Genomic DNA, 22,813 nt, shown 5'->3' on the forward strand with positions numbered 1-22,813 from the left:
TATGTCTTTCCCACATCGATGTTTCTCTCCTCCTCATCCCTACCTCCCTCCCTCCCTCCCACTCTCTCTAAAAACAAAACAAAAATCAATGGAAAAATTATCTTTGCTGAGGATTAACCAAAAAAATATTTAAATAAATAAAAATAATAAAAATCTTTTTGCTTGTTGGTATTTAACATTTTAATTTGGGGGAGGGCATGGTTCTGGATAATATTGTATTTGCAGTAAGTAAAGACGATGAAATTTCATTTGGGAAAACAAAATCTATAGTAGGGGTTGTGCTAAACTCTTTGGGGTCCCCAAGGACTCCCTATATTTGTGAGTTTTGTTCTACCCTCATCTACGGGAAGCCTTCCCTAATCTCCCCCAGGTTTTCCTGGATTAGAGAAAGTCGGCCTCTGCGGTCCCAGAATCCTCTGCACTTTCTCCATCACAGCATTACCATGCTCTTTTGTCTCATAACTGTGGTCCTTTAAAAATACGGACAAAAATTCTTTGCTACTCCTCCCATCCAAAGCGGGAGTCTCTGTGCCCGCCCTTGAAACTGGGCGGGTCTTTGTGACTGCCTCAACCAATCAAATGGGATGAGGTGACAGTGTCTTCCCAGCGGGTCACGGGTCACGAAAGGCACTAGAATTGGGATTAAGAGGGGAACTTCCCACGCTGAGCACACAGCCCAGGCCTCTCAGCTCCGCCCCGGTGCTCCTGGAGGCAGGGTTGAGAGGACTCAGCCATCCTGGGGGCTTCTGCTTCCTGGGCTCAGCCTGCCGGGCTGGGGACCGGTCCTTTGCTGGGAGTCAGGAAACCAGTGTCCCAACCTGGCTCAGCCCTGCCTGGCCTGGGACCCTCAGCAAGCCTTGTGTCCTCCAGTGCCTCAGCTTCCCTCTGTAGAATGAGGACAGGGCAGGTGACTCCCCTGGGCCCTTTCACCCTTGGAGAGTGGGGAGAGGACAGTGTGAGAGTGAGGACCCCATGGGGCATAGGGGTTCATCTTCTGGTGGCAATTGGAGGATGTCCCAGGCTGGGGGCCATTTGTGGGGGCTGGGGGAATTCCCACGGTGCAAACATTGGACCTTAGACCTGCCTGGCCAGCATGCCATGTGGCCTCGGGCCAGGCCTCCACCCTCATGGGTGCTCCCCCTGCTCAGGGTGCCTTGGTGACTCATCAGGGCCCCCAGCAGCAGTGTGACCCCAGTGCTGGTCAGAACCCCCGGGCCTTCCTCCTACCAGGCTGTCCACCCACTTCTGTGAAAGCCACAGCTGCCACCGCCCTGTCACCAGGAAGTCCCACAGCAGTGAACATGCTCCCCCTTTCAAAAGAACAATATTTACTGTGTTCTGATTACAAAGGTTGAAAAGAATTTAGAAAACCCAGAATTTGGAAACCACAGTGCTTGGAATACTGAGTAGATGTAGGAGATAGTTGTTTAGTGAATGAACAGCCGAAACCAGTTTGGCTCAGTGGATAGAGCGTCAGCCTGCGGACTGAAGGGTCCTGGGTTCGATTCCGGTCAAGGGCATGTACCTTGGTTGCGGGCACATCCCCAGTGGGTGGTGTGCAGGAGGCAGCTGATCGATGTTTCTCTCTCATCGATGTTTCTTGCTCTCTGTCCCTCTCCCTTCCTCTCTGTGAAATATCAATAAAATATATTTTAAAAAAATAAAAAAATAAATAAAGAGTGAATGAACATACAGCAGAACATAGTGCACGGTCAAGGGTGTGGACTCTGGGACCAGATGGCCTGGGTGTGAACCCTAACTCTCCCACGGGGTACTTTGGGCACTCTGTGACTCAGTTTCCCCACCTGTAGTTGGGCTCAGCCACAGGTGGTCAGAGAGTTCTGGCTATGGTTGTGCCACCCCTGAGCCCCTCACCAGTCTTCAGCCCTCACTGGGCTTGGACGCCCCGACTCCATTTTTGCTCTTCAAGCTTAGAGATGCCAGTTCCTGGGGCCACAACTTCCTTCACCAGTTTCCTTAAGCCTTTCTCCCAGCCTCTTCATTTGAATCTCGAGAGTCATCTGAGCTGGATTCCGGTTTCCTGCCTGGACCCTAATTGGCACAATTAGTGTGCGGATCTTTTGTAGCAAACGCCTTTCTCTTGTGGAGAGCTCTGAATTCTTTTCCAAAGTCCGCAGGTCTCGCACAGGGACAGTGGGCTGGGAGAGAGAGAACTAAAAATACGCAGAAACGAATGCCACAAAGAGAGTCTCGGGGCCACTGAGAAAGCCCTTGTGGAGAGCTGACATTCTGCTGGACCCTGAAGGTCACGCGGAGGTTTTGTGGAGGAGGGAACTGCTTGCAGTGGGAAGCACAGACAGCCAGGGAGCCTGTGTCTTTGTCTGGGCCCCTCTGCTGATGGGCTGTGTGACATGGGGCCAACCATGCCCCTCTCCGATTCCCACTTTCCCTCCAAGTACAGATGACGGTGTTGGACCAGGACAGCATTTCTTGAATCCTCCAGGGCTCCTGTTTATTTATTTTTTAAGTGTATTTTTATTGCAATATAATTGACCTATAAGGGTAAGGCATATCACTTGTTGATTTGATATATTTACATATCCTATATAATAATAGTCTAATATGCAAATCGACCGAACAGCAGAACAACCGGTGGAACGATTGGTCACTATGATGTGCACTGACCACTAGGGGGCAGACGCTCAACACAGGAGCTGCCCCCAGCCCGCAGTCCCCAGGCCAGTCAAGGCAGGTGCCAGCAGGCACTACCTCTCCCCACCCCCCCCCCCTCCCGATCGCCATGCCAGTCTCCCTGCAGATCAGCCCTGATCACCGGCCAGGCCTAGGGACCCTAATCATGCATGAATTTCGTGCACCGGGCCTTTAGTTGTAATATGATGGCCACTGTAGCATGAGCTGACACCTCTATCCGTCATATAATGATCATTTTGGTTTTGGTGGTGGGAACAATTACAATCTAGTCTCTTGGCAACTTTAATGTTCATAATACAGTGGTGTTGTCTCTAATCACTCTGCCATGTATTAGATCTCCAGGACTTATTTATCTACTAGTTCTAAGTCGCCTTGAACACCATCTCTCCTACTCACCCACCCCCAGTCCTTGTAACCATCAGTCTACTCTCTGTTTTTATGAGCTTGGCTATTTAAAATTCCATTTGTAAGTGAGATCATACAGTTTTTGTCTTTCTCTGTCTGACTTATCTCCCTTAGCACAATGCCCTCAACTTTCATCCATGTGTTGCAAATGGCAGGCTCTCCTTCTCCCTCGTGGCTGCAGAGCATTCCGTTGTATACACATACCACACAACTACTGCATGCGGAGAAAAGGACACTCCCGTGAACTGTTGGTGGGACTGTACATTGGTGCAGCCCCGATGCAAAACAGTATGGAGGTTCCTTAAACAATTAACAATAGAACTACCATGTGACACAGCAATTCCAGGGCTGGGTATTTATCCAAAGGAAATGAAAACAGGATATGGATGAGATATCGGCACCCCCATGTTCATTACAGCATTATTCACAACAAGATCGAGAAACAACCTAAGTGCCATGGATGGATGAATGGATACGGATGTGGTATATATACACCAGGGATCTTGTTTAAATGCAAATTCTGATGCAGGAGATTCCTTTGGGGGCCACGACTCTGCATTTCTAACAAGCTCTCAGGTGGTGCTGATCTTGGACCGTGCTTTGAGTACAGGGACTAAATGAGCTCCAAGTTCGCAGTTCTTCACTTCTATTTTCAGTGCACTTTCCCCTGACGGTGCCCACACTCCTGAGAGCATCAGCTCTTGCTGGAAGACAAAGATGTTATGAAGACCTGTGGTTCTGGATCTCAGTAGGGTACTTTGAATTTGAGGCTTTAATATTGTTGGCAGCCCCTCTCCTAGCGCTCTCTCTCTCTCTCTCTCTCTCTCTCTCTCTCTCTCTCTCACACACACACACACACACACACACACACACACACACACACACACACACGAGCCCTGAGGCATGTGGATGTACAGAAGAAAAATAGGAATGTCAGTGACAATCCAGTGTGGTTTAAAGCTTGTGTATCACCTACTTGGGATGCTAGGAGACCCACTTGAGCAGGGCTGTCCGAATGGATACACAGCCCCTCACCCCAGGGGGACCCCAAGGAACCTGAGAACCCTCCCATCTCTCCCTCCCCATCCCCTTTGTCCCTGCAATTGGCAGCATCTAAAATCCCAGCAGTGGCCTCAATTTCACTGGGTCTTGATAGCTTTGGGGACCCTAAGGAGCTTCTGTTAAAATGAAAATTTCTCAGCCAGAAATTCTTTAATATTTGCCAGAGCTCACTTTATTGGATTCCTTTCCCGGAATTCCAGAGGGCCCTTGCTTCTACAGATGGTGAAACTGAAACCGAGAGGGGGAGAAGACTGGCCCAAGTCACACTGTGGGCCCAGCCCTGAGCCCTGCTTTCTGGCCATCCAGGCAGGCAGCTCTGGATTGTTCTCTGAGAATCACTGACACAGTGGCTTAGAGTCACTATGAATTCAGACATGAATTCAAATCCTAGGTGATTTTGAAAGTAAATATTTACTGAGCACCTATAATATGCCAGGCATTGGAACTGCAACGATGACAAGTCCTTATAGTATAGAGAGAAGGATTTACTGGATTTACTCATATTTAGAGCTAACTTTGATTACCACTTGTCAGGTCCCGGACCCACAGATTGCACATATATTTGATTCCCATAACCACCCTGTGAGGTAGGTATTATTATGATTCAGATAAGAAAAATCCAAGCCCAGAGAGTTAATTGCCCAGGTTCACCCAGCTGATAAATAGCAGAGCTGGGATTTGAACCCACAGTGTCTGGGAGCGCAGCTCATAACCACCATGCCATGAGCTTATTAATAATACCACCGATTCCTCCCAACAACCTCACCCCAAAGACAAAGGTGAGGTTTTCCTTCTACTTTTCAGAGGAAGAAATAGGGGATGGGAGAGGGAAAGTAACATCTGGACAGTTGTGCAGCCGTGCAGAGCTGCGTAGACTTTGAAACTAGGACCTGGTGCTCCCTAGCCCAAGCTCTGAGTGACCTGGAGCGGGCCACAGCACCTCCCTAAACCTCAGACTCTGCATCCGGAAATGGGGACCCCTTGTCTACTTTCAGAGTCGTGAGGGTTAGATGAGATAATAAATGTGAAGAGATTGGCCCAGGGCTGGGGCACTCATGGCCTCTAACGGGATGTGGCGAAATGCTGAGCACGGTGTTAGTCTCTGCACATAGGGCACCCCTCCATCATATTTCATGTCTCCCTTTCCAAAAGGAACCCCAGAGGGCAACACGTAACCCCCAAAGGAAGCTGATGAAATGGTGAGCTTTTAGGAAGCCTGGTGTAAGCAATTGTTCCTGCTTCTTAACAGCTTTATCGACATATATTTCACATACCACAGCACTCACCCATGTAAAGTGTACAGTTCAGTGGTTTTGCTATATTTACAGACTTGTGCAACTATCCCAATGATCTGATTTGAGAGCACTTTCAACATCCCCCAAGGAAACCAGCAGTCAGCAGGCCTGCGGAGCCAGCACCGCCTGAAGGGAGAAGCTGCCCTGATGGGGGTTCTGTAGGCAGCCTGGCAGATAACTCAGGTTGTCTTGGGGAATGCTCCTCAGATCACACCTCCAAGCAACTGCCTATTTCTCAGCCACTAGAGAGCGGTCCCCAGGGCACAGTGTGTTCTACTCCAGTCCTTAGGTTCAAAAAATACTGCTTTTTTTTTTCTATACAGTGGGACAGGGGCTGCCTGAGTGTTTTGGAGAGTAGAGGATGGGGGGCAGGGAGGCAACTATGTCCAAAGAGAATGGTGGGAGGTGAGGTGAAGGTGGGGGCGGGGGGCAGGGCTGTGTCCCTGTACTTACCAGCTCTGCTCCCGATTCCAACCAGAGGGGTCCTTTAAAACGTGAATTGCATTGTGTCATTCCCTGCTCATCTGTGTTGTGTTCCCACTCATGCTCTTCCTTCCAGCCTCACTGGCCGCTTTTCTGTTCCATTTCAGAGCCTCCACTAGGCAAGTGGGAAATGGTGCATCCTCTTGGTGGACAAACTAGGGAAAGGATTTTGTTCCCCGACCCTGACACCTGTTTACAGTGCACAACCGGTACAACTGAACTTGGTAGTTCTGCCTTGCACATCCCAAGCATCAGACAGACAGATTTTGACACCTGGGAGGAGTGGAAAGAGCGTGGGCTCTGAGGGCAGAGGGGGTGGGAATCCAGCTCTGCCACTGGCAAGCTGTTGATCCAGGGAGAGTGACTCAATCTAAGAGGACTGGCCACTTCCCATTTTGGGGGATGAGCATGCCGTGGGATTAAATAAAGCAGTTCATGTGCTGTGCTTGATCAACGACCCTCCCTTCCCCTGTGGCCCCGGAGCCTCTACCTCCATTTGTCAGAGGATTGATGATGTTAGCAGAAGTGTGTACATTTTTCTTTAAAAACACCTTTTATCAGCTTTTTCATCCCTACAAACGCTTTTGTCTATTTTTATTAAAGCCGGCCTGGATGAAGTCTGAACAGCAGATTCCTAACTTGTGCCCACCGCCCTCCACTCTTGCCCCTCCAATGCTTTCAGCAGTCACAACAAAACATTTTAAAAGCTAAATCTGGTCGTGTTGCCCCACACCCCACTGACTGTTTCAAACTCTTCCACACCCTTCTGGTCACAGACCAAACGTCAGCAGCTCAAAGAGGCCTTCCAGAAATGCTCAACGAATTTTAAATAAAATGCTATCAGAGCTCATCTAATGGTCTGGGACAGCCACACCTGATGTTCCATGGCAGGAAGTATCCTGAAGCCCCGGAGGAGACTCACTACGAGTTCAAGGACTGTCTGGACTGGTGATCCGGCTTCCACGCCAGCCTGGAACGTCATGGGGAAGGGCTAATGGCAGCTGAAAATGCAATTGACTGAAAACTTCAATGGCCTCTGTCCCCTGGCCCAGTTCTGCTTTGGGCCTAATGGTCGGGCAGGAGAGGAGAGCATAGATTAAGGGAACCATCATCCTTGGGCCCAAGTGTGGGGCAGGGAACACAGGCTTTGCAGGATAGCTGTTCAACAGCGACACCAGGTGGCAGTGGTAGGAACAACAGCCCAGTGGACCCACCTACACAGCACTCTCTGACATGAGGAAGCGAGACTCCCTCTGGACTTTTAGCCAGTGTCCAAAGAGGAACAATGTCACTTTTTGCTAACAGAGGCATGTGGGGCCCCAAGATAGTAATTAGAAAAATAAAGAGGTGACTGTATCTGTGCCATACACGGATGCTGCAGGCCATGCTGGGTACAACCAATGAATGAATGAATGGACGTAAAACAAGAAACAATACCATCACACAGAATTCCACATTTAAAAAACCCAGGTGTTTCTCTTTTTCGTTCTCTGTGTGTTTGTGTGTGTGTGTGTGTGTGTGTGTGTGTGTGTGTGTGTGTGAAGCACAAAGAGACATATTGTGGTTACACAACTGAAATGCAATTCCTGGAGGAAATGTCTGGGCAGGCTGAGCTTTTGAAAGAAGCTCATACTCCCTAAAATACACACCACACACTTTCCCAGGCAACAGGCTCTCCATGCTCAGGTCATTTCTAAACCTGAGTTAAGAGAAGTTTGCAAGGGTCTCTGGGTCAAGAGCTAGAGGGCCGCCTGGAGAAAGGTGCCACGGGCCTGCCAGGAACAGGGCTGACCACCCCTCATCGGCTGGTGTGCCGACAGCCCCAGCACCGATGGCGACTTCAGTTGTAGAGAACATCCGCTCCAAACAGCAGGAAGTTCTAGGAAGAGACAGAACGCTGTCAACAGCTGGAAGTGCACCCCTGTGGTGAGGGCGGGCTGCTGGGTTGTTAGAAGAAAACTTTGGGAGAGGGCAGAGTGGGGCCTGTCTGCTGACAGAAAGGCAGGAGTGAGGGGGCCCTCGGGGTCACGCCTCTGGGGTCGCACATCACAACGCCTGTGAATGTGTAGGCAGCTCTCAGACGTGCAGACCCCCGGGCAGCTCCGGAGCCTTCATTTGTCACCCCGGCCTCATGGCAGCTCAAGGGGGCCCTTGTTCCAGCCAAGGTTGCCAACCCACTTCCCCACGCTCCTTCCTGCCCTTGACTCAGAACTTTCATACATGAAGAAAGGAAATGGTGCCATGGAGTCATTATTTCTTTTAAGGATGAACTTGGGGAAAGGTGGGCAAATAGGAGATGTGTTTTCTCTGCTCTCTCAGCTACTTTTCCACAGTCTCTTAGCCCTATTAGTTCCTCAGTCTAAAGAGATGGGGGTTGCTTGGACGTTGGGAATGAGGGAGGGCAAGGAATCTGGGTGATGAGGGTTTCCCATGGGCCACGGGGTTCTGAGGAAAGACATTGACTAAGGTAAGGAGTGCAACAGGACGTGATGGTTTGTTGCAGAGTGATCAGCTTCGCTCAAGCATGTTAGGGCCTCGGGGTGGCATAAAGGTGGCTGCTGAGCCTGAGTTGATGGACTTGACCAGGGAAAGCCCATAGTGGGGAAGGCAGAGCCTGGCAGGAACCCTGGGGAATTCCCTCAGGGAAGGAAGGGGAAGCAGGAGGCAGCAAAGGAGACTGAAGGCCCCAGGGAGAGGCAGCTGGCAAACAGGGAGAGGGGGCTCTTTGAAGCTAAGAAGAATGCTTCCAAGAAAGGGGTAATATGCCCGATGCTGCTGGGGGTCAGGCTGGGAGAAGGGCAGGAGGAGGTGGTCTGTACTGGTATCTGAATTCGCCAGACACTGACCAGGCTTCATACCCACAGGCGTAGTATGGCACTGATGCAAATGAAGAGGCATGCAACAATAATTAAATGCTGCCACCTCAGAAAAGAGGCTCTATGTCACCGAGGGAGTTCCATTTTTACCAAGGGTCGGGTGTGAATGACGCAGCCCACAGTTAAAAGCAGGGACCTGGCCCTGGCCGGTGTGACTCAGTTGATTCGAAAGGTCGCTGGTTCGATTCCCGGTCAGGACACATGCTCAGGTTGCAGGTTGGCTCCCTGGTTGGGGTGCGTGTGGGAGGCAACCGATCAACATTTCTCACATCCATGTCCTTCTCTCTCTCACTCTATCTCTCTTCCTCTCTGTCTAAAAAACTCAATCAAAAAAATATATGCAGGGACCTGGATTTGGATCTGGACGTCATTCAGTAGCCATGTGGCATTCCTGAGTCTTGGTCTTCCTCCTCTGTTTATCAAGCGCACCCACCTTCCAGGGCTGCTGTGAGGGTAGAAAGTGCTTGGCCCGGGGCTTGCAGAGGGAAAGCTTTTCAGCACCAGGTTGCGGTTGTGGTGGAGACTGGGTGAAAAGAGACCTTTGGGACTCACCTGGTAAGACTGAAGCACCAGGTTGAAGAGCTGGACGTGGGTGGGCAGCGGGAGAGGGTAGCCTTTCTGCAGCCTCTCTGCAATGGAGGTTCAGGAAAGGATCAGGGAGGAGACGGGAGAAGATGGGGCAAGCGGCCCAAGTGAGCCAGGTGGGTGGCCTCCCTGGACTGGAGAGAAACCTGGGACCCTCACATTCCCGCCCCATCACCCAAGCTCATGTCCAGGACCTGTGTAGGCCTGCTGACCACGATCACCCTGCTGAGGGTGAGCACCCTGCTAGCGGACACCAGGCCCGAGTGGCAACCAGGGGCGCTGCTCACACGGGTGTGGACAGCCTGTGGACAGTGATTGGGGGTATCTGCTTGTGGTTGCAGGCAGCCCCTCAATGTTTAGGAGAAAAGCAGAGATGGGCGGTGGCCAGGGGTCAGCTCTTCTGCCACCACCACGTCTGAACTGGAACTCAGAAGGATGCTAAATTCAAACCTGGTCTCCGAGGTCATTATGAAGCTACATGTGTCAAGGTGGGAGGATGAGTCAGACTCCATATAATAATTTGTTGTCCTCATTTATTGTTTTTAATATTCTAGTCACGTGTTATGTGGGCCTCTCTGTGTACCGTCGCCCCTGGCTATGCCAAGGTTAGCGGCAGGCTCACCAGTGTGGTGAGCGTAAGACCTTAGCTGAGACCCTTCTTCCCTGGCCTTCCTCCCAGAGTTGGAAAAAGACCAAGGGCCCTGGCTTCAGAGGGGATGAAACCCAAGCTCCATCTCTCACCTGCTCTGTGACCTGGTCATTTAACTTCTCTGATCTCCTCCCATGAAAGTTGGAGATATTAATAATCCCCCACTCATAAGGATAGGATGGGCACTTAACAAGAACGCCACCCACGTGGAGTTGCATTTTCTTCATTCCTATTCTGGGCCAGGTGCCATCTGAGGTTCATTTGAGGTGACCACCCCTCAGCCCCCACAACTGGAGCCAGGTGTTAGGTGGCTCTAGGAACTCTCCCCACTACTTCTCCCAGGACTAAACATCAGGCGTTTCAGCAAAGCTCCTTACCGTTAACCTTGGGAAGCACAGTAGTGGGCACGATGTAGTTCATGACGGCCTGCAGCAATTCCACCTGGAAACCAGAAGGAGGACGGGACCCACGTCAAGGCATGGAGGCGTCGTGGTCTTCCATCACCCTCCCTCCCACACAGGGTACCTCCCAGATGGAAAAGGCTGAGAGATGGACGGACCCAAGTGATGTGAAAACTCTGCAGCCGGGTCAAGGTCACGGGAGTGATCTCTAACTCTAAAGGTTCCAGTGGTAACGCAAGTTCTAGACTATACGGTGCAAGCAGAGGTAAGGATGGTCAGCAGAGAGTATGTAAATGTGAAAGTGCCCTCTCTCAGGCCCTGCGGGCTAGAGGGCACACTGGCTCAACCTTCCCCAGGGCGATTCAGCAATGTTCATCAAAAGCCTTAAAACTGTGTGTGTTTGGTGGGCTGCAAACATGCCTCTAAGGCATTTATCCTGAGGAGGTGACTAGGATGTGGGCAGAAACAGATGCAAGGATGCTCAAAGAGTGATGAATATAACAAAACAATGGAATACTATGCAGCAGTAAAAAAAAAAAAAAAAGAATGAAATTCTGCCATTTGCCACAACATGGATGGACCTGGAAGGTACATAAGTCAGACAGATAAAGACAATACAGCATGATTTCACGTATATGTGGAATCTAAAACAAACAAAAACAATAACAGACTCACAGAAACAGAGAACAAACTGATGGTTGCCAGAGGGGAGGGGGAAGGAGGGATGGGTGAAAATGGTGAAGGGGGTTATAGTCAATTATAGTGTGATAATTTGGCACAGAGACAGACGGTTACTGGACTTAGTGATCACATTGTAAGGAATATAAATGTCAAATCACTGTGTTGTACACCTGAAAACTAATATAATATTGCATGTCAATTATACTGTAACTAGAGGCCCAGCGCAAGATTGAAATTCCCATGCAAGGAGGCACCCCACAGGGGGCCGGGACCCGAACCTCACTCGCAGCGTCCCCCGGCCCTCCTGCCTGTGTCTGCTCCAGGGCCGGCTCGGGCAGGCCCCCCTGCCTCTGTCTCCGTCTCCGCTCCAGGCCTCACCTGCACGTGCAACCTCCTCCTGTCTGGTCATGACCATTACAGAGTCCCAGCCTAATTTACATATTACCTCTTTATATAGAGAGATAATAATTTTTTAAAAAGCAGCCTACATGTCCACATTTGGGGAACCATCTGGAGGACATGGTGGCACTTTGATGCTAGGAAACTATGCAAATTGTTATGCATGACATTGTAGAAGTATAATTATCATCACATATTCATGATATTTTTCGAGTAAGGAAAAGTGGGCTGTAGAAACCACAGAATTCCATTTTGTTATTGAATACACATAACAAAAGGTAAGAAAGGATATAGTTTAAATTATTAACTAATGGGGAAATTAGGAAATGGTTTTTATTTCCTTTCATTTGTAAACCTGTAGGTTCTGATTATTCTATACTGTATATGTTTTGCTTTTGCAATGAAAAAAAAAGTCAACAATAACGTAACACCCTCAAGAGCATTGCCTGCAGTGGTGACATTTACAACTTGTAATTATGCACATTTTTGTTTCTGGAACAATTGAGTCTCCTTTCCCAGGCTGTAATTCTCTGGGCTCATCAAACATGGTGCCCTTTTTCCCAAGAATCTAGGAACTTAAAATTTTTATTTTCTGCAGAAGCAGCAGTTGGTTACCCACTGAGTCATCACACTATTGTGCCTTGGCACCAGTAAATCCATGTGAATACAGTGAGGTAGCTTTGAGCCCTTTTTGTTGTTGTTGTAACCTCTCATCAGATGGAAACGGCTGGTTGGAGTTCCATCAGATTTGGAGGGACATTGGGACGGTCTGACTTTGGGGTGGCACCCACTTGGTGGGGTATTGGGGCATTTCAGAGATCCAAGGAAATGTTCTCCAGGGGTTCACCGAGAGGCCACGTGTAGTAAGGCGCTGTGGACAGAATCAGCATGATGTGGCTTCTAATGGGAGCCACAGGGTCATGCTCATTCAGGGCAGCTGTTGAAGAGCATTTGAGCTGCTACTTCCATGGGCAGCTCACCACCAGTGCCCTCCTTGGGCGAGGGAGGCAGGGGTGAGTCTACTTAATGATGGTCGGGGATTCCAGGTAGTGGAATCATCTACCTGGGCTGGTGAGAACCCTGCTCCTCTCCCTCCCACCTGCCCTTCTCCATCTCAGTGACTCTGCCACTCACCCAGCTGCTCAAGCCAAAAATCTAGGTGTTATTCTTCAATGCCCTTTCCCTCACCCCACACATTATATTTCTCATCAAGTTTTGCCTGGCCTGGCCAGTATGGTTCAGTGGTTGAGTGACGACCCATGAACCAAGAGGTCACGGTTTGCAGGCTCGATCCCCAGTAAGGGGCGTGCAGGAGGCAGCCAATCAATGTTTATGTTTCTACCTATCTCTCTCCCTTCCTCTCTCTCTAAAGTCAGTAAAAACATATTTTACAAAATTAAAAACAAAGTCTGTCTGACCTTACTTCCAAAGTACATGTCCCACATCTATCATCTTTCTCTTTCTTCCTGGCCTCGTCTCTCCCATGGACAAATGTACCCATCTCCCCATTTATTAATGTGGTCTAACCTTGTCCCCAAACTCCATGCTCCTAATCCCAGCCTGCGGCAACTTTCATCAAGGTACAATCAGATCATGTCATTCTGTATGAAACTGTTCATTGCTTCTCACTGCCCTTCGAACACCATCTACTCTAGCCAGAAGGCCCGGGTGAGCCAGCCCCAGGGCCTTTGTCCCTGCTATTTCTTCTGCCTGCAGCAATCTTCCCCTCGCTGGCTCCTCAGCCCAGATATCACTTCCTCAGAGAGGCTTTCCCTCATCACTCTGTCTAACCCTCAACCTTCTCATCCCTGTCTGCCCCACTTCCATTTTGTTTTTCATACTGATCTTGACTGAAGTAATCTTCCTTTCGTATTGTCTGCTTTCCCACTATGATGCAAAGCTCCAGAAGGGGTTGCTTCCCTGTCTTCTTCATGAGCATATCCCAACATCTGGAGCAGTGCCTGCCGTATAGCAGGTGCTCAGTAAAGTAATTCATTTGTTCATTCAACAGACATTTACTGGGCAGGTTTTCCATACCAGATTGTGCACATTTAATCCCAATTAAGCCTCACCATATTAACTCAAGTGGGAAGGATTATCCCTGACTTGTGGGGAAGGGCTGAAGTTCCGAAAGGAAAGTGACTTGCCCAAGGCCCACAGTGAACAGAGATTCCAGCCCAGGTCTCTCTGCAACAAAGCTCCTCCCATCATTACCTCACATGCAAATCACATGCAACTGACCAGTGGCCTCCTGAAATGATGTCATGAGCCCATTGGTCTCCAGGACCATTATCTCAAGATCAGGGGAATGAAGGAGCCTCTGAGGGCCTCAGACTCACCGAGAAGGGGCCGATGTCTGAGTGCTTCAGTTCCAGGAGCAGCCTGTGAGAAGGGGAGGGGCGGGTGAGACACCATTTGCCTGACCTGTATGAGAATTCAGTTACTGGGGAGGAAGGACCACTCTGGTGAAGGCTGCTCGGTTTTCCCTCCCAGTAGTCATCCCCCTTCCTCTGGTCACAGCCCCTGATTTTCCTTTGGGGAAACCACCCATTCTCTACACTGTCAGTGCTGAGCTGGGGGCGGGCTGGCCAAGGGGCAGATTCCACCTCCTTGGCCACAGTGATTGCTTCAGGAATGGCCCTGTGACTCATGGCTGGCCCAGTGAGAGGTGGTCTCAGCTGGAAATATTGGCAATGAGATGTTCTTGTTTCTCCAGGAAACTTAGGGAGCTGCTGGTGACCATCTCTGTCACCACCTGGCGATAGCCCTCTGGAAAAGGAAGCCAGCACAGGGGATAGCAGAGCCAAGAGATGGAGGGAGTCAGAGTCCCAAGGACATCACTTAAGCACCTGATCCACCCTTGCCTGAAACCCTTGGACTTTTCGATTGCCTGAGCCAATCAACTATCTCCTCTTTACAGCCTTTATGGCATTTTAAATGTGATCTCAGAGAAAGGGAGAAGAAAATGGCCGTCTATTGAACCCCTATCATTCACCATGTTGAGTACTTTGTCCCAATGAATTCCTGTAACACCCCAAGAGGCAAGGGCCATCACACTCGCATGTTACAGCTGAGAAAACTGACTCTCAGAAAAGTCCAATAACCTGCCCAAGGCCACACAGCTAACATGAGCAAAGTAGGATTTCTAATAAGTCCCCCGACGCCAAAGCTTTTGTTGTCTCCATTACTGATGGTACAAAGTTTGAAAACTGACTCTTGTTCACCAAGACTTAGGAGCCCCAGGACCCCAGCCCTGTGGATTATTTCAGGGAGTCTGTGCTCAGCCATCACCCAGCTGCGTCCTCTCTGGCTCCTCTACCTGAGAGGCCAATGGGAGTTGAAAGGAAAATTAAATCCACCTGTTTCCAAAGCAGTACCACGTCTCAAAAGGATGTCACAGAAATGAGCAGCATGGAGGCCTCAGGGACCGAGGTCAAGGTTAAGGATACCTCCGTGCCAGGGCAAAGCAGGACACGGGCAGGAGCCTGGCTCAAGGCTCCATTTAACCAGCGTGACTGTGATTAAGAGGGAGATGCCAGGTCTGAATGTTGGGGCCATGGCACCTACTCTCTCCGGGTGTCCTTTTTCTTTGTGTCACCTCTATCTCTCCCTCTTCCTCCTTTTGTGTCTCTGTCTTTCCCTGAGACACTCCCTCTTATGTGTCTCCCCATCTGCCTGTCTCTCTGTCTCTCTGTCTCTCACGCTCTGTCTCTCTTGACGTCTCTTCCTTTCTTCCTTTGTGTGGGTGTCCCTCTCTCTGAGTGTCTCTCTTTCTCTATCGCTCCTCCAATTTCTGCGTTTCTCTTTTTCTGGATCTCTCTTTTCCTCTTACTTACCGAGCACTTATTTTTATCCCTTGAAGTGTTCCAAACACAACAACACATATTAATGCCTCATTTCATCCTCCTGACAATGCTGCTGTGAAAGAGCAATGCTTGGGCTTATTTTACAGCCAGGGACGCCGACGTTTGGAGAGCTTGCGCTTCAAATGCAGGTGCCTGGACGTCAGACACCACACTCCCACACCTCCTCTGCCAGGGTTCACATGGACCCCAGTCTCCTAGCGGGGAGCGGCGGGGGTGGGGGGACTGACAGAGTCCCAAGGATGGGGGTGAAGAAGTTGAAGTGGGTTTTCCAAGTGCCAAGGAAGGCCGGGGCGTGGGGGGGGCTGCTGTGGTTCAGTGTGGAGTGGCATCAGCCGGCACTGCCCAGCCACGAGTTGGCCCACAACTGAGAGGTGCCTGGGACGAGGGACCTTCAGTGCCCAACCTGGGACACTCCGGGCAAACTGACATGGCTGGTTACCCTACGACGTGTGGCCTCGGCAAGTCACTTCATCTCAGAGTGTTAGTGTCACTGGCTGTGAAATGGGAACATTGTGCCCTCTGCACACTGTTTGAAGCTTCAATGTGATGGGTGAACGGAAAAGCAATGGCATAGAACTTGGCACACCGTAAGGTCATTGCTAGCCCATGGACCCCACGGATGAATGGGCAGCTCCCTCCCCTGTCCCACAGGCCCACTTACTTGCCCAAGCTGAGCTCCCCCACAAGCCTGTCGGACATGGCGCCGACCTCCACAGAAGCGTTCGTGCTCTGCAAAGCAACAACCCAGGAGGTGAGGTGCTGGCCCAAGGCCTGGGGCCTCTGGAAGGTCTCCACAGCTGGGAGGGCCAGCTTGTGTGTGTGTGTTGCGGGGGGGGGGGGGTGACCTCCCTTTTACTTCCTCCTTGTTGATGAGTCCTGGGCTGGGACCAAGTACCATTTTCTCCCCAGCTTCTGAGTCCATGTCTGAGTTCCCAAGCTACTTGTGAGTCGGGCCATAGGCCAGCCCTATTCTCACAGCCATTCATTCATTTATTCATTCAACAAATATTTGGTGAGTCAGAAAACCGAGCTTCCTGCCTCAGCGTTCCTGCCCGCTGTCTGCGTGACCTTGGGCAACTCTGTGAGAACCCATTTAATCTGCAAAGTGGGAAAATGGGTCTCAGTTTGAGACTGCGCAGACCTGCCTGTGGCCTGTGAGTGCCTCCTGGTGGGGAGAAAGTCTGGCCTCACTCCCAGCAGCCAGAGTGGGTGCCACCAAATGTTCAGGGTGTGACACAGTGATCAAATGAAGGAGTGCACAAATCAACAATGGAATAAAAACTTGAATAAGTGAGGGATTAAACACACCAATGAAGGAATAAACAAAGATATGTGTGGATGAATACATAATGAATGAAAGAAAAAATATACAAATGATCAATTGAACCAAGGTATAAGTAAATGAATAAATGAATAATAATGCATGTATAAACCAGAAGAGATTTAGCATATTTCAAGTTAGCAATCTAATGAATAATTGAATGAGTAAGTGAATGAACAATACACACATGCATAAATGACTGTAGATATGAGTGAATGAGTCAGAAACAGTACACATATTTCAAACCAATGATGAATGAATAATTGAATGAATGAGTGACTGCAGGAGCCCAAAGCAGTTAGTGTAATGGCTCTGGTCACAGGCCCTGGAGCTACAGAGTCCAGGTTTGAATCTGGGCAGGATTCACACTGGTGCCCTGACCCCGAGGGCATGCTCTCAGCCCTGTCCAGGGCTCCCCATCTGCCCACACCCTGGAACAGCTTACCATGCCAAGCAGGAAGAGAGGGGCCAAGGAGGAGTTCGGGAGGACAGCGAAGGCCTGGGCCTCCAGGGCAGGGGTGCAGGCAAGGCCAGCAGGGGACACAGTGAGGTGCGGTGGAGAAGAGACTCTGATGAGGAACTGCATGCTCATGTTGGGGAACATCTTGGCCACCTGCAGCCCCCAGTGGGGACAACCAACAAAAGGGACACTTTTACTTAAATGTTTCTAAACCCTGTCTTGCCCTGGCCCTGCATAAACACCTCCAATGTCTTCCTATGGCATTTTGACTAAACCCTAAGACTGCATGATCTGGCAGCTGAAACCCTGCCAACCCTACTCTACACACCTCCAGTGCCAGCCACAGCCACATGGGACTCCTGTTCCGCAAATAGGACCTGCTGTTTTCCCAAGACCCTTTGCACTCTCTGTTCCCTCTCCCTGAATGCTTGTCCCTCCATTCTTTCCTAGTTTGGCTCTTTCCCTTCCCTCAGGTCTTAGTTCAAATGTCACCTCCTCAGAAAGCAGTGGTGGCTTCAAGGGGGAAGGAGGAGGGATTTGGTGACTCCCCATCTCTGCTGGCCTCCAATCCTCCCCAGGTAAACTCAAAGTCTGAGTAAAAATAATGTGATTGTTGTGCAAATTAAGCTTCAAGACAATTCCCTTAGCTACCGTATCAGTTACCCCTTGAAGTATCACCACTGAAGAGGCTGTTCAGGACTGAATGTTTGTGTCCCCCTCATTCCCAAATTCATATATCGAATTCCTAATCCCCAGTGTGGCTGTATTTGGAGATGGGGCCTTAAGGAAGTAATTGCAATTCCATGAAGTCGTAAGGGTGGGGCCTTGCTCTGATAGGATTAGTGCCCTATAAGAAGAGACACCAGAGAGCTCTCTCTCTCTCCCTAAGTGCTCACAGGAAGGCCATCTGAGGACATGGCAAGAAGACAGCCATCTCCCAGCCAGGAAGAGAGCCTTCACCAAAAACCGAATCAGCTGCCACCTTGATCTTGGACCAGAACTGTGAGAGGTAAATTCCTGATGCTTAAGCCACCCAGTCTGGCATTTGATTATGGCAGCTGAGCTGTTTGAAGCAGAGGCTTTCTTTAGCCGCCTTGTCTAACGACCTTATCAACCTGTTGGCTTCACTTATCACAGTCTGCATTTCTTTTTTATTGTGTTGGGTGCCTGACTAGTCATTTTCTCTCTCCACTACACAGGAGCCCCAGGAAGGCAGGGATATGGCCTTTCTGGCTGGATACCCAGCCCAGGGCCCCCAGCACACAGCCACTCTCACACCTGAGCCTTTCTGTTTGGGGGTGGGCTTTGCAAGCTACTGCGACCCTCTCAGGCTGGACTACCCTGGATCTGGAGGGGGCTCTTGTCAGGCCGCTCAGCAGAGCCCTGTCCTCCCAGCACCCCCGGGGCTGACGCATGAGCTGACACAGCGGGGGGACGGGGGACCCTTACCTTGGGTATGAGGGTTCCAAAGAACTTGGTTGTCAGATGGAATTTGGATTTCTTTGGAATCTGTAGCAAGAGAAGAAGAAAAAAAAAAGATTATGGGGAATTATGTTCTAGATTAGGGGGGCAAATTCCATATGAGGGCAAGAGACGGAATATACAAACACAATGGCCAGACCTATAGGACAATGGAACAATGATCCAGGGCTTCTGCAGCAACCAACCCAGGACAGTCAGGACCAGCTCCGTGACTGCCAGCTGCCCAATTTCTTTTTGCCCCAAAAAGTCAAATATGCTCTTAAACCAATCATATCGGATGCCCAGCTTCTGTTAACCCACATGCAGCTTCCCCACCCCACAAGCTCCGTAAGCACACACCTTTGTGTTCCCCTCATCCCCAAATTCAGCAGAAAGCTTTCCCATCCCCCTGCCTGTCTTTGCCAAATGCAAGTGGTGGCTGACCCCCTTGCCCTAAAGAGTTCTCATTCGGGTGGTCTTCATTTATTTCCACAGGGGTTAGGTGGGGCCTCAGCATCCTTGTGGTACCTCTACGGAGAGGGAGAATATGACATCTCTTCCAGGAGTGGCAGAGGAGAAATCCCATGTGGTTGGTGACTGGGTTGGGATCAGGTTGCACCTAGACTCTGGAGAGGATGGCCATCTCTTCGTTTTACAGATGGGTAAACTGAGTCCTAGAGCGGGACTCAGCCATGAATATATAGAGACAATGAGGAGGAGGACAATAACGGTGACATGATGCTGAGACTGGATGACAGAGCCTGACATAAAGGAGGACTCAGTCAGTGCTGGCTGTTTCTAGGAGCACTCACCGAGTACTCCCACATGCTAAGCCTGTGCTGAGTGCTTCCCATGCATTTATATCTCATTTAATCCTCACCACCCCCTTTGGAGGCAGAGACTGTTATTGGTGTTTTACAGATGAGAAAACAGATTCTGAGAGGTGGAGTAACCGGCCGAAGGTGACCCAGCTGGAAAAGAGGGGGCCAATCAATATTCGAACTCAGGTATGGCTGACTCGGATCCAGACCTCGGTCTCCCCAGTGTGCACAGACTCAAATCCAGACCATCTGCTGCTCTTCCCACATCCACCCCCGGCCCATCCGGACGTACCATGTCATCCTTGAGGGTCAGGTTCAGAACTCCAGCCTGTTGGTACACAAGCCCAGCCGTATTGAAGAAATAGTCCGAGATGCCCAGGTACACCATGTGGTCATGGTCCATGGGTAAGGCCAGCGCTGGCGGGGCGAAGGGAGGGGGGCTGCGGTGGGCCAGGCTGAAGAACTCCCCCTGGGGGTGGAGGCGACAGAGTGAGCCTGGGCATCTTTCAGGAATTATAATTCAACATGTTTATTCCAGGAAAAATGGGTTGAGGATACCAACCCCACGTTCACAGAGGAGAAAGCCATGGCCAGAAACTAACAATAGCACCATGCGTCTCCTGGTGCCACGGTCCACGTGCCCTTCCCACCAGCCCTGTGAGGCAGGTCCGATCATGCTCATCTTACAGGAGCCCACACTCAGCACAGGGGGTGAAGTGGCTGGCCCAGGTCACTCGGGTAAGGGGCAGAGCCGGAATGGAACCCGGGCAGCACACTCCCAACCATTCCATTGGCTCTGCCTCAACCTTGCCCGGAAGCACAGAAATTCTACTAAACGAACAATGGGTTCTGTGTGTGTGTTTTTTCATCCATCAAGTTAGCAGCAATTTCAAAGAGAGAGGTGAACTGTTGTGTGTATACTTGCACTTTATTTTATTTTTAATATATTTTTATTGATTTCAGAGAGGAACAGAAAGGGAAGGAAAGATAGAAACATCAATGATGAGAAAGAATCATTGATTGGCTGCCTCCTGCACACCCCACACTGGGGATCGAGCCTGCAACCCAGCCATGTGCCTGGACTGGGATTCGACCCCATAACCTTCTGGTTCATAGGTTGACGCTCAACCACTGAGCAATGCCGCCTGGGCAATATACTTTTGCACTTTAAACCCATAGAATCCAGTTTATGGTAAAAGCATTCAAAGGCTCAGAGAATATATTTTTATATGTTTCTGAAGAGCAATTTAGCAACACACAGCAAAAGCAAATAATCTATTTAGCTAAAAAATAATAATGTTGAGATTTAAAGAAGCAAATTGTAGATGAATACATATGGTCAGATACTATTTATGTGAAATTTAAAGGCCTACAAAATATACTGTGTAAGAATTACAGACACACGTAGGCAAGAAGGACATACACCAACGTCCTCAGTGTGAGTAACTCAGGAGGGTGGGATGGGCGGGTTTGGAGAAGAGGCCCAAGAGGGCCTGAGCTATTTATGTCTACAATGTTCCATTTTTTAAAAAGTCAGAGGCAAATATGACAAAATGGTAATATTTCTTTTTGGTTTTTTAAATCCTCACCTGAGGATATGCTCATTGATCTTAGAAAGAGGGGAAGGGTGGGGGAGGTGAGAGAGAGAGAGAGAGAGAGGGAGAGAGAAGATCGATGTGAGAGAACATCATTTGGTTGTCTTCCACAGCATCCACCCGTTCAATAAATATTTATTAAACACCTACTATATGCCAAGCACAGTTCTAGGTGCTACACATACAGTAAAGAACAAAGCAGTCACAGCCCCTGCTCTTTCAATCCGAGTGAGTGACTGTGTATGTGTTTGTACGTGCATGTTAGTAATAAATGCTGCTGAGAAAAATAAAGCAGATAGGGGGCAGGAGGAAGGAGCTGTTTCCATGACAGTGGTCTGAGAAGGCGTCTCCCGGGAGAGAGGATATTTGAGTAGAGACTTGGAGGAAGGAAGGGAGAGCCGGGGATCTTTGGGTGAGAGCCTCCTGAGCAGAAGGAGTGGCCAGGGCCAAGGCCGGGGATAGAGCAGACCGAGTGTGTTCCAGGAATGACAGGAGGCCAGCGTGCCTGAGCAGGGAGAAGATTCGGATGTAGGGTGGTTGAGAACAGAGAGGAAGGGGTGGAGTCTTTGTATGATTTGTTTCCCAGGATGATGGGGAGCCCCAGGAGTGAGAGTATATGATTGTTGGTGTAAGTCTCACCTTCAGCTGCCCATCCAGGGTCTCGGTTGTGGCTGTCGGTGGTGCCAACAGTGAGTAATCAATCCCGGCCACCTTATCTATTTTGGCTGTCACTAGAGGGAAAGAAGACGGACCATGAGCTGGGTCCTTATGGCAGTATCTTTAGGGACTTTGATGCAGGGTCAGCATCCCCTAAAGATGAATTAAGAACTATAGTGCTTGTTCCGTTTCCACCTCCTCCAGGGAGCCCACCCTGAGTTCCCTTTAAAAGAAAATGAATCCACACCCCACATTCACAGCCATCATCTTCCCCCACTTCTTCCAACAGCCCCTAGAATCTAGATGAAGCTAAAACACAGGGTAAAGGAGCAGAGAGACCTGGGCTTGCATCAAACTCTGTAAGACCTTGGACATGTCCTATTACTTCTCTGAGTCACTTTTTGTCATTTGTAGAATGGGGTGATAGCAGTGGCTCATGGTGCCAGAGGACTAAGTGAGAAGTGTATGCCCTATGCCCTGTACATGTTGGGGCTCAAACACCAGAAGGCACCGATATTAGCATCAGTAATACCCCAGGCTGAGCCCCGGCTGGCTCAGGTCTGAAAGGTTTCTCTGTCTCCCAGCAGCAAACAGTACAAATTAAACAAACACCGGACCCTCCTTTAGCCCTTTCTTCCTGTGTTAGAGGCTCAGAAATGGCAGCCTGTCCAAGATGGCAAGATGGCACGGAGCTGGACTCAAAACCAGCATATTTGTCCTGCCTGGCGAGGCCAAACCTTGGACACTGCAACTGCACTGAACATTCCCAGGATGGGCTCTGTCCCTGGAGGGGCTGGGTGGTGCCTGGAGCAAGGTAAAGCATCATCGGTGGGCATAAAGCACTTGTCTGCCACACCAGGCTTCCGGGGGGGAGCCCAGGGCAAGTCACGGCTCCTTTCTGAGTCCGTTTCCTCGTGGTAAAATTGGGAGGATATGCAAACTCAGTGAGGTGTTGTGAGGACATGAAGAGACAGTTCTACGGGGTGCAAGGCACACGGTGAGCACTCGGCCAGGGGAGTCCTCCCCCACCTACTGGGGCTCTTCACAGTTTGCCAAGCACTTGGGGATAGAGGGAGTTGTCTCTGTTTCAAAGATACGGAAACTAAGGCCCACAGAGGCAAAA

General features: G+C 50.0%; 1 protein-coding gene across 1 annotated transcript in view; it reads right to left on the reverse strand.

Annotated features, from left to right (window-relative positions):
- Window positions 1-7,364: 7,364 nt before the first annotated feature.
- BPI (bactericidal permeability increasing protein) overlaps window positions 7,365-22,813 on the reverse strand; it is a 28,139-nt gene continuing 12,690 nt past the window's right edge. The window contains exons 7-15 of the mRNA XM_080684807.1: window positions 21,673-21,764; window positions 19,731-19,907; window positions 18,606-18,665; window positions 17,142-17,309; window positions 16,037-16,104; window positions 13,849-13,891; window positions 10,406-10,469; window positions 9,347-9,423; window positions 7,365-7,797 (exon numbers count right to left, since the gene is read on the reverse strand). Coding sequence (XP_080540933.1) covers window positions 7,759-7,797; window positions 9,347-9,423; window positions 10,406-10,469; window positions 13,849-13,891; window positions 16,037-16,104; window positions 17,142-17,309; window positions 18,606-18,665; window positions 19,731-19,907; window positions 21,673-21,764 — 788 coding nt within the window. The 3' untranslated portion in view covers window positions 7,365-7,758. The remainder of the gene's footprint in view (window positions 7,798-9,346; window positions 9,424-10,405; window positions 10,470-13,848; window positions 13,892-16,036; window positions 16,105-17,141; window positions 17,310-18,605; window positions 18,666-19,730; window positions 19,908-21,672; window positions 21,765-22,813) is intronic.

Source organism: Plecotus auritus, assembly GCF_963455305.1.
Source record: "Plecotus auritus genome assembly, chromosome: 8".
NCBI lineage: Eukaryota > Metazoa > Chordata > Mammalia > Chiroptera > Vespertilionidae > Plecotus > Plecotus auritus.